Genomic DNA, 16,317 nt, shown 5'->3' with positions numbered 1-16,317 from the left:
TCCAGCACTCCATTAGTAGCATCAACTGAGATCTGAGGCTTGGAAGCTGGGAGGCTTGGTGGGGTAGGCCATCACAGTAGCATTTTACCAGATGTCCTGAGCTGCACACTTTTGCTAGTGAGTAGACCTCTGACCTCACCACCATGCTGCACAAAAGATCCTGTGACAAAATCCTTACAAGTCTGTGGGTCTTTTCTTGACCTGGGGCAGCAGTGATAAAAATGCCTGCTTCTTGCCTCTTAAAATGAGTAAACTATTGGAAAGACCCAAAGCCAATAGAGAAATCCAACTCAGAAGGGTTTTAGAGACAGAGTTCTACCAGCAGTTCAACAGTCTCAGTCAGATCCATCCACACATGTGTGAGCCTGACAGTTAGTGTGAACTGAATGTTTCCTTTGGGATACTTAAGTCTTACCCCTTCGTGGGAAGAAAAAAGAAAACAAGGAGCATAAAACCTCTTGCTGTATGGTACCACCCTCTGAGATTATTCTGTGTAATTTCATTTAATCTTCATGATAAGCTTACCAGGGAGGTATTATTCTTTTCACTTTTGTACAGAGCAATAAGACCCAAGAAGGATTAAGTCACTTGCCAAACTTACAGAGCCAGGATTTCTGTACGTCACACTGTCTCTCACACGAAGTGAAGAGGAGCTGGCTTGGTTTCCTCTTCCACAGCCAGTCTAGAAACCATCTAGGGCTGTGGAAAGTATTGAAAGAAAAAACCACGAGGGCCTAGGATGACTGGGGGTTCTCCTCTACTAGGCCCGCTGCCCCAGGCTGGCTCATGGAGGGAAATGCTTACCTCTGATCATATTCTCCTCATCTTCTTGTTTTTCAAAAATCCAATTTCACACACCCTAGATTGCCAAGGCTCACCAGGCTTATTGTGACATTTCTGAACCATAAACCTCTTTGCTCTGGGAGCTGGAGGGGTATTCTCTAACCACATGGACCCATTAACTCTGCTCTTGACTTTTTTGTTTTTCCACACTTGAATGGACAGCTTTCCAATTCCCTGGCTAGCAGAGAGACCATACAGTGAAGGAGGAAGAGGTGTGGACAAGGAGAAGGAGGTTTGAGGGCTGCTGTGGTTAAGGGGAGGTTGGCTTCCTAAGCTCCACTTGTGGCTTTTCCCTGCGTGTGGCCTGTGACATCTGGAATCCTACTGTTCTGCAGAAATGGGCTAGAAGGGTGGTGTGATTTGAGTGTGATGCCTATCTCAGAAAACACACATGAGGCAGCTATCAAATATCTTTTCTAGGAACCTCCCATTTCTCCTCAGTCACACAGCCTTCCTCCTGAAATATGTTTTAACCCACTCCATCCCCATTTCCTTCAGAATTTGGTTCTCTCATAGCTACACAAGGTGATGCCACTGTTATCAGCTTTTCCTGAGTGCCTTACTGACAGCCCTGTGACTAACCATCTTTTGTGTCCCAGTTTCTGTGTCTACAAACTGTGACTAATAGTACATCCCATTCCTTTGCCAGTGTGGTCGTCTATACCATTACTTTGCCAATGCGGTTATTATAGTTCCCTGATATCTGAGACTTCCTAAAGGAGCTGGTCCCATGCTTTCTGTTCCTAAACTGTGGCAGAGGCTAGAGAAGGGAGGAACAGAAAGATCCCTCATGGGATCTGGGATCTGGTGAGGGGTCACATTCTCACCCATTCACAGTCCTAGCACACTGCCTTGGGCGTTGCATGGGAACAAACAGGGCTTGCTGGCCACACCCCAAGTTCTCCCCGCAGTCTCACTAAGCGGCTGCTACCAAGTGACATTTTACATGTTGTTCTCAGCTTGTCAGGAGACGTGGACACATTTAATGACGGTGAGAGGAGTGTCCCCGTGATACGCTAGCTTTGGCTCACGTTCCCTAAATTTCTTACTGTGGGTGTTCTGGATGTGAGAGGCATCCAGTGGACTAGAGAAGGCGCTGCCTTACACCAGAATGATTCTGCGCAAGTCTGCTGTCCCCCAAACCGGCCAGGGCAGCCCCTGGGATTTCAGAAGGAAAAACAGTTCCGTCAATGAAAGCAGCTGTCCAGAGAAAGCAAGAATGCCAACATCCCCTACTGCTCCAGTGGAGCTGAATTCTGGGTCGTTTGGAGATTGATAGACCTGGGTTAAACTTAAGCATTTACTATCTAGGAGAGACAGGGAGAACACATCATTCAAATAGAATCCCAGACCCCATTTCTTTAATGAATTCTTTCTTGAGTCATTAGATAAGTGGTTTAATAAACATCTTTCTATTCAATGCCAACACCACACCAGCTCTCCAGTTCATTTTTTTGGTCTGCACAGAGGAAATAGCCCTTATCAGATATTACCTTTGTTTAATTGGTAACTGTGTACTTGCAACTTAATCTAAGTTTCTAGGGAGGCAGAGTTTTGATGCCAAGTCCAGTCCATTAATCAGACAGGGAATGGGGTAGGGGGGGTAAAGTGGGCTCTCGGGGACCCAACTGGAGCCTGGGAACTGGCTGTCATTTTAGTCTTGGCTGTCCCAGGGCCCTGGGAGTCTGCCGGAGGCCTTCCTGGCATCCGTGAGGTTGTCTGTGTAACTCACCCACACATAGGGAAGATAGGGCCCCACATGTCTTGGTGCCATGCCAAAGTGTGGGCTGCAGCAGGACAGAGGTCTTTAAGCAGAGCTGGCATCAGCTCCCTAGGGATGCTGGAGAGCCTTAGAAGCCCAGGCAGGAAAGGAACCCAGCCAGGTCCAGGTGGGCAGGTAGAGCTGAAGGTCAGGGGAGGTAGTAGGAAGAATTGGAGAAGGAAGGAAGGGAAGAGCAGAGGGTCAGTCAGGGATGAGAAGTCAGCAGAGGATGCGGTGGGCAAGGAATGAAGAAACCTGGGGGCTCTCCCAGTGGAGTCGCAATGCCTGCCATGCTCCGAGGCTTCTCTAGCCTCAGTCTCCTCAGACCCGGTGTGGAGACTGTCTGAAGTCTCTTTCAACAATAAAGTGTTAGAGACTGAGTCCTAAAGCAAGTCTTAGACCTCGGAAGTTACCAGTCCCACACGCTGAAGGCTGGGGCCCAGGAAGGCCCACATTTCCCTGCATTTTAATAAAATCTTCCCTACAAAAGGACCACAGTCTGATGGAGGAGTGTGGGGGAAACGCAATCAAAGCTGTTCTTCCTGATGCCCGGTGTGAAAAGCTGAAGGAAACGACCCTTCTCTGCTCACATCTGAAGAGGGAGCCTGGCAGGGAGGGAGGGGCCTTTTGTCCAAAGGCCACTAGTGAGTTAAAAGGAGACCGCCAGGAGACTCCACTCTGCGAATAATCCTTCCTGAATACAGAGAATGGGACCGAAACTCTGGGAAAAGGCCCTAGCTTTCCCATCTCTGACAAGTAGAGGGCAGGTTTGACCCAACAACTTTCCCTTGAAGCTGACCAAGCTATTGGCGGTTTGGAGCCTGAACGGATCCTACTGGAGAAAAGAAGCTAGCTGCCCATGCACTGGGATTGGCGATGTGGGTTAAATGTGGACTAGGTGGGAAAGATCTATGTTTCCTGTGAGAACTACGTGGCCTCTGTAGAATCTGAAAAGTAGGTATTCAAAAGATTCAGGAGAAAGAGAGACTGGGAATAAAGGATCTAGCCGTGAACCTTGCTCAAGCATGTGACCTCGGGCGGCTGACCTCCCTGTTCTTAGTCTCTTTGTTTTTGAAAGATGAGAGCCAGATGTACACCAGAAGCCTCCCAGCCCCAACACTGTGAATATCTGAACCTTGCCTTTTCTCCTTTTGCCACAGATAAAGGGTCTAGCAAGTTCAGTTCTTGTTATCCCAGCAGTCAGTGCTGGGAAGATGGACCTGTAGGTTTCACCACTGTGACCCTCCAGTCTTTGAAGAACAGCTTCATTTATGTCCCCCCTGTGCAGACTGTGGTGGCTCTGTAGAGCACACGGGAGGGGTGTCTTTTATTTCTTCGCCTGGCATCAGAACTTCTGAGCCTTGGCACGTTACCTCTTCAGCTCTGCCTTGCTCCGCTGCTCAGAAGAGCATGCATTTGGAGTTAGACTTCAGGTTTCAGTTCCAGCTTCACCTCTCTTCAGTTCTGTCACTCATTTGATTTTTCTTGAGACAATATTTTACCATTTAGCCCAACACAATGGCCTGGAGCTCACTCTGTAGCCCAAGCTGGCCTCAGACTCATCATCCTCCTGCCTCCACTGAGTACTGAGATTATAGATGTGCACTGCTCTCCCTAACCCCATTTCTGTGATACAAGTGAAGTTCTGAACCCCTCCTCAGCCTTGTCAATTTGAAAAGATTGGGCAGAAGCCGGGCGGTGGTGGCGCACGCCTTTAATCCCAGCCCTTGGGAGGCAGAGGCAGGCAGATCTCTGTGAGTTCGAGGCCAGCCTGGACTACCAAGTGAGTTCCAGGAAAGGTGCAAAGCTACACAGAAAAACCCTGTCTTGAAAAGCCAAAAAGAAAAAAAAAAAGAAAAAAGAAAAGATTGGGCGGAAACCATTGAAATTAAGTAGGCCCCCAATGAATACTAGCTTTCTCTTTGCCTTCCTCTACTAAAGCGTATGTCCTTGAAATTACATGTACCTTTCCCTTCTCAGTACTGCCAATTGATTTAACACAACGTCTTCTACAGTGAAAATGCTCTGTGTTTACTTGACAAACTGATGTTGTGTCTGGTCCAGAAGTTGAAGATACAGTGAAATTCTTTCTTGTCTTTTGCAGTTTGCCCAGATGGTGGCCATCTTCAAGACACTGGGAGGGGAGAAATTCCCACTCATTGAGCAGACATACTATCCCAACCACCGCGAGATGGTAGGTGGCCAAGTGGGGCCTTGACTCTGCACTGTTGCTACTCTTAGCCACAGGGTGACTCCGGAGGGCTGGCAGGCGCCTCAGCACCTCAGCACCTCAGCCCTGACACCTCAGGTAGCTGCGGAGCTGCTCAGAGCAGCAGAAGCAGCTAGGTTCTAGCCAACAGCCTTTTGTTTCCCGTCTCTGGGGACAGAGTAGAGAGAAGCAGAAACGGGGCGTTCTAACGTGAGAGAGTAGCGAACCTGAGAGTCAACCGTCAGGAGGGCTCACAGCTTTTCCTACCGCCGCAGCTTTGCCCTGCGTCTCTGGGGGTGTTACAGTCCCTCAGCGTGTGTCATTTCTCAACTCTGACAAGTGAGCATGGCTGCCCTTGACCAGGGTATCTAACACAGCGTGCATCCGATTTCAAGGAGGTTCCTCAATAATCGCCTTCTGGTGGAGGTGAGCCTCCCGAGACGGGACCTGTTGCTTCTGTAATTCCTCACTAGACTTCCAAATTGTGACAAAGCAGAGTTAATCCCGTGCCTTCCCCGAGTCCACCCCCGGAGGTCAGAAGGAAAGGAGAAATGGTTGGTTGGAAGCCGTGAGGATGTGTCACACGGCGTAACCTGGAGGTCACTTTCCATCCTCCTCCCTCCTCACACTCGCTGCCCAAGGATGGTATGGATTATTGCTGGAGGACCCCGCTTGGAGACTCGCTGCCAGAGCCTCCCAAGTGTGTGTTCTGGGAACAGGGATCAAGTTTGGTCCCCTCCAACTCTCTCCTCCCAAAGGGATCTCCATCATTGCATTTAAATCCAGAGCCGTCTTCCAGCACAGCACACATGGCCCTGCTCACCAGCTGACCACACATCAAAATGAAAGACAGTCCCGAGTGGTCAAAAGAACTGACGACCCCTACCATCTTTTCCAGAGCTTTCCCCAGGAAAAGGTTCTGGGATGTTGAGCTCTATGAGTTAACACATCATAGAAGCCATTGTCAGTGTTTCCCCATGTAGACAACCCAGGAAGACTTACAGAGGCTAAGGAGCCTTCAGGGGCTGGTAGCTAGAGTCCAAGACACAGAGGTAAGGGGACTTAGCTGAAGGGTGGGAATGCTGTCAGAGTCACAGCTAGCTGTCTCCTGCTGTAGCATCTTCGTCCAGCAGGGATAGCTGCTGAAGGAACTGGAGCAAGTGCAAGCTGTGCTCCCCATCCCCACTGCGTGTTCCCCAGGGGGTTCTGATCGTCCCCTCCCACCCTCTCCTGAAGTTTGGCCTCAGGAGAAGAAGACCATGCTCTGGGGTCACTTGTGTTGTTTTCCACCTTTTTGTTTTTGCTTCAAAACAAAGTTCTAAGGTAGGAACAAAGACATTAGCAACCTAAAGGAGGCTGAGGAAAAGTCCCTGCACACCAACTGAAGGCAGTAGAGATATTTAACCTGGAGGGAGAATGCTTGTTCTGGTATACTCAGTCTTTTCTTGTCCAGAGACGAATGCTATCTGGACCAGACCTTCTGCCAACAACAGTATCAGGGGACTTGCAGGGTACCGGGAAGAGTGGGCTGTTCAGCTCTCACTGTGTCCTTTAAGCAGACAAAAATGTGTCAGAGGATTAGGCTAAGTCGAGACAGTGGGAGTAGAGGATATGGAGCTTTAGTGTATTCTTTTCATTTCAGCCAAGCAGCCCACTCAGGATACAGTCACCCCTTCCGTAGCATACATCACAAGGTTGTACTGTCTTATGACACTGACAGCTCCTCCCTCACCATAGGAGCTAAGAAAAGGAGCGTATATTCTCCTGGCTGGAGAAAACAAAGCCAGAAGAAGAACTTTCAGTAATAGGTATAAACTAGACTAACAAGGTTTGGGAGACAAGGGAGAGGGCTGAGGGCAAGGCAGTAAGTCATACTACCTTCCCCAGCCCTCGACAAGTTGTGAGCTGGAGATGTGGACATAAGCTGTCGCATGCTCCACAGCTGCCACAATGCTGGCCAGGCCACCCACTTGTCACTTCCCATCATCTGGCAGCAACATGGCAGGTGGTGATGGTCAGAGTACCACAGAGAACTGGCTTGGTCTTCAGGACTCTTTCCAAGGATGTAGTGGTCACTGGTCCCTACTACGGCTGGATGATGTCAACGTACTCCTTCCGGAGGTGTAGGTGGCCCCGGTACCAGCTACAGATGCCATCAACATGCTTCATGCAGACATAGTGCTGGGCCTGGTACCCATAGAGCTTCCGTTCCAGCAGCCAGTCTGTCCAGAGACACTCATTGGGGGCTGAGATGGTACAGGGCACCGCATAGCAAGTGATGATCTAGTTGTGATCACATGATATTAAAGTGAATAGAGTATCCTTTCTCTGTGCTGCCTTTCACATCCTGTGTGTCCTCACTGCCATCTCAACTGCCTTGTCTTTTCCCAGTTCCAAGATTCCCCCTGAGCCCTCCTCCCCATCTATCTCCTTGGCAACAGTATTATCTTCCTGGTGTCACTAGACTCAGCCTTGATGGGTCCCTTACTGCCATGACTGTAAATACTCTTTAGAGCTTTGATTCTTTACCTTCAAATTAAAACCTTGGTTCTTCACAAATTTGTTTTAGACTAAATTAAAATTTGAAAATAAATAAATTATGACAGGCCTGGAAAAGAGTACTCTGTCTGTCTGTCCATGCTCCCTTTTCTCATTTTTGAAACAGACAGTGTCTCACTATGTTGCCCAAGCTGGCCTCAGACTTGGAATCCTCCTTCCTGCCTCAGCCTCTCACATGCTACAGTACTGCTAAAGGCACCACACCTGGCTTAGACTTGCTTTAAATGGTGATTTAGTGTCATTTCAGTCTGCCCTGTGTGGGCACAGTGTCTCCCCAAAAGCATAAGTACTTTGAGATAAAAAAGAAGGTGTAGTCTCCACCTTCCCACCCCCAATTTCCATGGCACAACTTGAGTGTAGGAAGTGAGTTCACGTATATGGTGGAATACATGGAGGATGAAACCCCAAGGCTCTAAGCTTGTCCCTCACCCACAGATGACCTTGGAAATGGACATTCCCTTACTTGGCAGCCACAGTTCTGGGGGTAGTGATGATTCAGACTCTCCCTCTGCACCAAGGACAAGTCCTCCCAGGGCTCAATGTAGTTGCACAGATGGATGAAGACTTTTCCATCACTGAGAATCTGGCCTTTGTGGAGAGAAAGAAAGGAATCTAGTCAGAAGACTGACAGGGCCTCCAGGGGTCCCCATCATTAAACACTCCAGAAGTGTAACTTTTGTAATGGCCTGCCTTTCTTCCCTTCCTTCCTTCCTGTGCTGAAATTATGCCTTCTTTATGCTAAACTCACTCTATACAACACAGAGAAAACTCCAGTCTCAAATGGCTCCATGACATCAGTGAACACTCAGGACTCAGTGTAGGGACCAGACAAATCCCTATAATCTTTAAAGCAGAGACTAGTTCATTAGGTCTGTACAAGCAGAATTATGGGATCTGGTGCAGGTCTGTTCCTTTAGCATGAAGCAGAAAGAAGGTGGGATTTAAAATCAGCCTGTAGATCTGGTGACACATGCCTGTAACCTTAGCCCTCAGGAGACTGAGGCAGGAGGACCAAAAGCTTGAGGTCAGCCTGTGCTGCATAACAAGACCCTTCCTTAGAGAAACAAACAAACAAAAGGTACAAGTGAAAACCAGACAACAAAATGACTGAGTGCAGGGTTGGAATGTAGCTCAGGAACAGAGCACGTGCTTAACTTGTGTGAGGGCCTGAGCTAGATCCCTGGCACAGGGAGGCAGAAAAAGGCCAGACTGTGGGTAGGCTTTTTTTCTCTTATAAACTCCCTTTATATACTAGCTGCTGTAACCATAAAGAAGGTCACAGGGCCTTTCAGGTGGAGGATGAGAATAATAAAGCTGTTGCTGAGATTACATGAGGGAATGTATATAGAATTCTTGGTTCACCTGTTGGCCCACAGAAGATATCCACTCCTTCCCAATATCCACACTGGCCTCTCCTGCGCAATTAGTATCTGTCTTGGTGAACATTTCCCCATAGGAAAGTGTCTTTTTAAAAATTTATTTATCAAGTTCCTCCTGATCTTTCATAGGCCTTTTTCTTTAAGAGTCCAGAAGATGTGAGCCCCCATGTGGGTGCTGGAAATTGAACTGGGTCGGCTAAAAGAGCAGTCAGTGCTTTTAAGCACTGAGCCATCTTGCTGGCCCCATAGCTTCTTTCAATACATCTTTTCATCAAAGCCGTCTCTGACAATGTGAACCCTCACCTCTCCTAGGACTTGGACACTCAACCATTTATTCACTAGGCAGCTGCTATAACCTAGTACCAGATGCAGAAATCATATGACAGGATCTCTACCCCTTAGGAGGGTAGTCAGAAAGTAGGCATAGTTTACTGGTCTGTAATTGCCCAGATGTAAGAACAAAGGAATGCATGCTTATCTCCAAGTGTAGAAGAGGGTGGATAAAGGAAGCTACCCCAGAGGAGCTGAAGCTCACGTTGTGTCTTCAAGGGGTGGCTGGGAATTCACTGTCAACGAGTACAAGGGTCTCTGGACACTAGGCAGGAGGATAACCACACATTCTGCAACTACAGGGAGTTCATTTCAGCTCTCAGGGAGAAAGATGCAGGTTGCTATGTCATTGACAAGTGGCATAGAAAAAGCTACAATGGTCACAGTGTTTTAGCCACAGAGAGCTTTTACCTATCAATGAAGACCATTGGCTTCTCCTGAAGGCATGGCATCACTGATACCTTTTTGTAGAGTTATGTTTTCTCCACCCTTGGTTATTCTTGACCTCCTCAAGGACAAAACCCCCATGCTCCCTTTTCCCTGACACACCTCAGTGCCTCAGTGAGGGTGAGACACACAAAGTGGGTGCTCAGGAAGGGGGTGGGCTATCAGGAGATGTAGAGAGACTGGTCTGCTTATGAGGGACCTGGAAGGTAGAGTGGCATGTCCTGTCTCAGCTGCCCAGGGCAGCACAATCCCACCTCCTCAGAGCTGAGAAGCCCCTTTCATTGTGTCCTCTAGTTCCTGTTACTCTTCCAGAGCCATGTCTGGACTAGGAAGTCTTGGAGGACTATGACGTATTCCTGAATCTCCACTTTCTTGCCCAAGGCCTGACAGTATGTAGCAGATGATGATCTGCTGGCTCCATGGATAGAGTGGGACTCCTCCCTGTTCTCCCTGTGGGCTGGAGCTTTTATTTTCCTAGATTTCTTTACAGATGTTTCCCAACTTGTGGGCCAGCTTAGAGCCCACTCCACAGTGGAGCGTCCCTGCTTGTTCATAACCACACCAGCGCCTCTTTCCCCGAATTCCAGACTACTTTAGCACTGTGTTTATTCCCCCAAAACATTCTTAGTGTATTGGATGGATGGCTCATTCACTGTTCTGTCCCAGCCAGTTCAGTACGGAGGAGGAGGAGGAGGGCTCAACCCAGGGTTCATGGAGGTGGAACGGTAGATTCAAGCTTGCGCACAGGGCAGAGATAAACACACGGGAAACACCTTCAGGAGACATATTTGGGCTCAAGATGCCAAAACTCTTATGCCAATTAAAATTTTTCAAAATGGAACTAGCTGCTGTAGATGGGTAGAGCAGACTCTCCTTAAAATAGTGAAACAGTGGCCAAGATCGCTGTAGCAGGGACTCCGGCACTGAAGGGGAATTTCCTTGCTCCTCCCAACTGAAAGGCCATGCTCACTCTCACAACTCTCGTTAGCTCCTTAACTTACCAGTCAAAAGGTACTGCTTCTGGCTGTTGGTTTCTAGTTTCACACCACAGAGGGAAGAGTCGAATGGTGTGTAGACATACTGAACATCCTTGGCCTTGTCGAACCCTTTGAACATCTGGAAGGCAGTTATGGAAGCGCAGTACCAGGTCAGGGCAGGGCAGCAGGCTGAAAGGTGCTCATTTATTTCCAAATGTTAAGCAAAAGTCGGATTCAGGTTCGGAACACAGATGACCTTGCTGGTTTTTTATCTGTTTGTTTATTTATGCTTAAGTAAGTCTAAACCTTGATTTATTCCAGGGAGATGGGGAGGTCCCACGGACAAGAGAGACAGCCAGTCCCCACCCTGAACAGTCACTCGGTTCCCGTGGGTCCTGCCCATGCCAGCTCATACAGTTCCACTTCAGCACCTTCCTAAGGAGACCAAGTCCATTGCCTGACTGACTCACCAGGTTCCTCCCTCCCTTACCACAAACCCCATCCCTCCATCAGCCCGTCACGGCTCAGCCCCTGTCCTGCCCCATGTACCTTTATCTGTTTGATTTCATACCGGATCATTTTTTGAGTGTCAGCGGGGTCTTCACTGGCAGGAACTACCTTCTCACTGGAGATTTTTGCCCGGATTACTGTACAGAAAAAAAAAGGGGGGGGGAACTTCAGCACTGTGGGAGTATGCAATCTGGGATCTGGGTGGCCTGGGTTCCTCTGAGTGTCCAAGGACTGGGTCGAGTGTTTTTAGGTTCTCAGCAGCATGGTGCATATGAGAGAAGGGGCTGAGGATCCACTCCGCGGTGGTTGCTGGCTTCAAACCCTTCAGGGTGTTGAAGTCCTTAAACTGTGTTCTTTCTGCCTTTTAACCTGTTGGTTTCTAGAGCTCAAGTTCTCCATAGCCCTGGGTGTAGCGAACAGAGAGTAGGAGTCCCTTCAAAGCGATCGGTGTGGGACCCACCTATCGATACATCTTAGAATCTCGTCACACACCTACAAGTGATAGTAAAAACTGTTTATCGAATTTGTAAATGTCCCCATTCTCCATTGAAGAAGTTCATCTCTTACCATCGAATCAAGAATTGGTTTGTTTTTTTCTTTTTTGGGACTCCCCCCCCCCCAAGACTGAACCTGAAACCCCACACATGAGCGGCAAATGCTCTATCCCGGAGCTGCAGCCCCAGCCCTGGACATTGTGTTTAAAAAGGTCTTCCTCCTCTCTGCACAGGCTTGACAGGGTTCTCATCCTGCAGAAGTCTTCATCTAGTGGTGCACTCCTTTTAAAAAACAGCGGTACCCACTACAAAGGGCAGCAAGGAATCGAAAAGCCTTCGGAATATGAAAGGCGAATAGTAGTTTGCCAGGAAGTTAAAGGTGTGAAAGAAAGGTGTCCAGGTAGTGGGAGAGAAAGGTCAAAAGGTGTGTGTCCTGCGGGCGGCAGCTGGCAACTTCATCTACAGACAAGGAGGCAGGTGTTATATTGCAAACGTCCCTCCCCTCAAGAGTTCTGAAAATTGCTGGATAGCTCCAGTGACAGCTAGGTCCCATCAAGCTGAGCTGACGGGAACTACTTTGGAGATCTGTGATAAAATAGTTATTCCCCTACAAATCAGGCTTTGTACTTCCAAGGTCAATACAGCAACAGCCATTTCTGACCTATCAGCTGCAGCAGGAGGCACCCATACAGAATCAGAGCTCCACCCCTTCCCTCAGATTCCAGGTCTACAGCTCTGCCCAACACCAGTTTTCCCACAGGCAACCCCTGGTATAGTCCTCCAGGGCCAAGGACTCACCTAGAGCTGAGTGGCAGACGTGCTGCTGGGGGTGCGCAGGCGCGCAAGTGCACGCCTCACCCAGCCCCGGGGACCGCAGCAATGCCAGCAGCCGCAGCACCAGCGCCCAGCTCAGCGCAGCCAGGGGGCTCCAGCGCATGACACTGCAGAGCCCCAGCTGAGCTCGCGGGGTCTGCCTGTCGTAACAAACAGCCCCTCCAGGACTCCTCCAGAAAGTCTCGTACAGTCCCAGTCTTTATGAGGTGGCTTTAGGGCCAATCCCGCCCCCCATGGGCTCCTCCCTCCTTTGGCCGCGGGCCACCCAGAGCCGCAGGACCCAAGGTCCTCCTGACCAGACCAACAGACCCAATAACGCAGAGGAAAGCCTGCAGATTCCGAAAGAAGCAGCAGCCTGGAAGTAGAGGGGAAGACACAGTGTTGGGGGCCGAGAGAGAAAAGCAAAGATCAGCGCAGAGACAAGAAGTCGGAAAGATGAGGGACTGAGGCTCCAGTAAAAGCAGCAATCGAGGGGAGGGGAGGCAGAGACACAGAGAGACACAGGCCAAGTCAGAGGCAGACAGAATTACAACAGGCAAAAGAGACAGTGACAGAGGAGGACCGACCCCTCGCTGAGCTGCATACTGGGAATGAGACAAGCTCCTCAGGGCTTCTTTCAGTCGCAGGAAGTGCTTTCAATGCCCTATTTATGAGGCTCCAAAGCAACAGCAAACAGTCAGGGAACAGGACAGAGAAAGTTGGGGTGTGTGTGTCTTGGCGCTGTCAGCTGGGGGGGTGGGGAAGGATGTCAGAGAAAGTAGCCAGTGCTTTCAAACCCTTTCTCACAGCCAGAACCTTAGACTGCAGAGAGTTGAGGGCAGTTCTTTCCATGAAGCTTAAAACACAGGGTGTCCTGTCGGTCAGGGCAAACTTGGGACCTCAAAGCTCCTACTGCACATCATTGCCCCCTGGAGACGGCCATGTTGCAGAAGGTGGAGCCACTTAGCAAACAAGCCAGGCACTCCGGTCATTGTGACCCAAGCCTTGTCCACTGTTTGTCAGCAAAGTGCTCCAAGAATTTGAATGAAAAGAAACTCGTGGAATGACTGCCTCAGGGAGAGCTGGAGGCTGGGTCCTGATTCTGACTGCCACTGGGTCATTTTGTGATCTTTGCCTCTCTGGGCCCCAACTATTTTCTTCGTAAAATAGGACTGAACTACGTGATTCCTGCCTTTCTTTAGTTTGCAGTCCAGAGCACCAAACCTACAATTCTGATCACAGCTACACTCCACGAGACTCTTGAGTTTTCATTACAAAAATCTGACTTTTCCCTACTACTGATAGCTACTCCCTTTAGAAGACACCCGTAAGATGGCCACGGTGATACTTGAAAAGAAGGGAACTGGGAGAGAATGAAGTCAGGCGGAGGCAGGTGGGAGGTCCAGGCTGGTGTCTGGAGTGGTTCTTCACACAATGCTCAGACCAAGACAGAGTTGTCACTTGGAGGGGTCTTAAAAGCATCCACCCAACCTTGTCACTTGACAGATGTGAAGGCTGAGAGGTTCGGTGCCGTGAGAACTAGAATCTTGGCCTGCCAGTGTGGTGTCTGCTGCTCTCCCTGCTCCATTGTGTTACTATTTCTGCCTGAATTTTGTTAAAGCAGCTCAAAACCCTGCCTTTGGAGGGCCCTTCTTCCTTTGAATCTTATTCCTCCTCTGTTAAAACAAGGCTACTTCAAGGAAGAGTCTGCTTTGTTAAGATGTCTTCCAAGGATAAACATGCTGAATTCTTACGTCATCTCTCTTCTGAATCCTGACCCGGATAGAAATAGCTTCAGCATACTAAGCCTGTGACAGGATCCGCACAGGAAAGATGGCACTTGATGGGGAGACGTGGGCAGAGGTCCATGATTCAGTGGACATCAGGGTGCTCCAAATGCATTCCAAATGTCTCTGGTTTGTTGCAGTACAATTTACAGACAGCAAAATTTACTCTTTCATGAACTAAAAGAAATTCTCCTTAGCTGACAGGAAGTTCTGCCGGGGTTGTCTAATGTAGAGAAAATTGAAGTCGTGGGATGTAGAGAACATCAGGTAGAAGAACAGGGTACATATAGTCTACCTCCAGCCTACTGTGTGACTTTGGGAAATTTGCTGTCATTTTATGGGTTCCATGTGTAAAACAAGTAGGGTGCAGTAATTATTTTAGTTTAATGTTTTTATTAATCATTCAAGAATGTCATGCAATGTATTTTAATAATATTCACCAAAGTTTTGTTTGTTTATTTCCATGGATGTATGTGTGCCTGTATGAGTTTATGTGCATGCAGGAGTCTGCAGAGGCCAGAAGGTGTCAGAAGCCCTGGAGCTGGAATCACAGATGGTTCTGAGACACCTGGTGTGGGTGTTGAGAATTGAGCCCTGGTCCTCTGCAAGAGCAGGAAGCCATCTTAACCGCTCAACTGTCTCCAGCCCTACACTGATTCTTTAAAGGATGCTACCAAGGGTCTTCCCAAGGAAAATATTTCCGGATTCCAAAGAGAAAAGACCTACTGACCAGTCCATTTCTTTTCTTTCTTTCTTTCTTTTTTTTTCTTCTCTCAGCTTACACTGCCTACATTCCCTGTGGTGGTGAAGATTGGTCATGCTCACTCAGGCATGGGCAAGGTAAGGCAGGATGGCTGGTGGTCTGGGTTGAGTCAAAGGGGGCTTCTGTTTTTCAGCAAGCTCATTTGTAGACTATTCTTCTTCCTGTGTCAATGGATTTCTCCCAAGGACCTGACCAGGTCCCTTAGAAGCCATGGATTTTGCCCAATCATACAATGAAGAGTACAACCAACCCAGCTGGCCCCTGAGTGTGACCCTGGCTCTGGGAAGGGACTAGAGGAAAAGAACTGCTGGGGAGATGGGATGCTCGTGTTTACCAGTGTCAGAAACTGTGTGATTGCCTTGGGGGCTCTAGGCCCTTGGGACTTCTCAGTGTGTGTATGTACATGTCCCCTTCCTGTCTGTCTTACGTCAACACTAGGTCAAAGTGGAAAATCACTACGACTTCCAGGACATTGCTAGTGTGGTGGCCCTCACCCAGACCTATGCCACAGCAGAACCCTTCATTGACGCCAAGTATGACATCCGGGTTCAGAAGATTGGCAACAACTACAAGGCTTACATGTGAGTATGTGTGGAGTATTTGACGGATACTATCCACTTTCCTCCAGCAGCCACAGTTTAACCTCATCAGATCTGTAAAGTAGGACCAGGGAGAGGACGCCACTAGTCAGGCTTCTTAGCCTGGATTCTTTGTGAGTCAGAGGAGAGATCTGAGAAATAAAATTATAGCCATTTCACTAGTCTCTATGTGGATTTCACTTTCTCTTCAGACAGGAACAAAGGTTGTAGACTACAGTAGTGGCAGTATGTGGGTTTTTTCACTAACAGTAGTCACACACCAATTCTTCTCTTTATTCTTCTAAAAACCGTGGCAGACGTTAAACCTGCCACTACATCGTGTTCACAGAAATGCTTATTTTAATATTTTAAAAAATGGATTGTGATACCTTGTGACCCTATGTGCTTTAAAAAAAAAAATTACACACACTACACTTTTCGTACTATCAGAGGGGTCTGTAAGTTTCACCAGACTGCAAGAGCGCAGAAGTAGCTGAGCCCCTAATGTAACCACCCAGTCTTGGAAATGCTACCACTTTCCCAAGAGTGGATGGCTGCTCCACACAGCCACAGCCACCAGGAAGAGTGTAGACGTCAGGAAGACAAAAGACTCCAAGATTTTCCTGGCCTGCCATCATATACATGCAGACAATGTACAGCTCCAATTTTGAGAATTGTGTTCTATGGCTTTTTAAAAAGGTGGTTAAGATGCAAAGTTTTCTTTACAAATGAAAAGCATTATTAATGCATGAATTTGCTTTTTGCCTCTCAAGACTTCAGCACATGAAGTTGAATGCCTTCCTGTCCCTCAGTCAAACCACCCGTTCCCCCTATTTTCATTGTTGGTACCTCTGGAGGTAGGGAGA

At 48.4% G+C, this 16,317-nt stretch overlaps 2 protein-coding genes across 4 annotated transcripts in view; one reads left to right on the top strand and one right to left on the bottom strand.

The window, feature by feature from the left end:
• Syn2 (synapsin II) overlaps positions 1-16,317 on the top strand; it is a 145,075-nt gene that overhangs the window by 100,656 nt on the left and 28,102 nt on the right. For both annotated transcript variants that reach the window (XM_028863978.2, XM_037204255.1), the window contains exons 5-7: positions 4,710-4,799; positions 14,888-14,950; positions 15,312-15,454. In XM_028863978.2, coding sequence (XP_028719811.1) covers positions 4,710-4,799; positions 14,888-14,950; positions 15,312-15,454 — 296 coding nt within the window. The remainder of the gene's footprint in view (positions 1-4,709; positions 4,800-14,887; positions 14,951-15,311; positions 15,455-16,317) is intronic.
• Timp4 (TIMP metallopeptidase inhibitor 4) lies at positions 6,089-14,549 on the bottom strand. 2 transcript variants are annotated; one of them, XM_028863979.2, is made up of 5 exons: positions 12,309-12,523; positions 11,056-11,153; positions 10,531-10,645; positions 7,837-7,961; positions 6,089-7,097 (listed from the first exon to the last, which is right to left on the bottom strand). In XM_028863979.2, the coding sequence occupies exons 1-5, from the start codon at positions 12,445-12,447 to the stop codon at positions 6,900-6,902; spliced, it is 675 nt and encodes a 224-aa protein (XP_028719812.1). In that variant the 5' UTR covers positions 12,448-12,523; the 3' UTR covers positions 6,089-6,899. The 2 variants fall into 2 exon arrangements, with proteins under 2 accessions (XP_028719812.1, XP_028719813.1); XM_028863980.2 differs by having other exon boundaries at positions 6,980-7,079; positions 7,838-7,961; positions 12,309-14,549.

This window comes from Peromyscus leucopus, chromosome 3 (genome assembly GCF_004664715.2).
Source record: "Peromyscus leucopus breed LL Stock chromosome 3, UCI_PerLeu_2.1, whole genome shotgun sequence".
NCBI classification, from domain to species: Eukaryota; Metazoa; Chordata; class Mammalia; order Rodentia; family Cricetidae; genus Peromyscus; species Peromyscus leucopus.
This window is presented reverse-complemented; position numbering and strand designations above follow the sequence as displayed.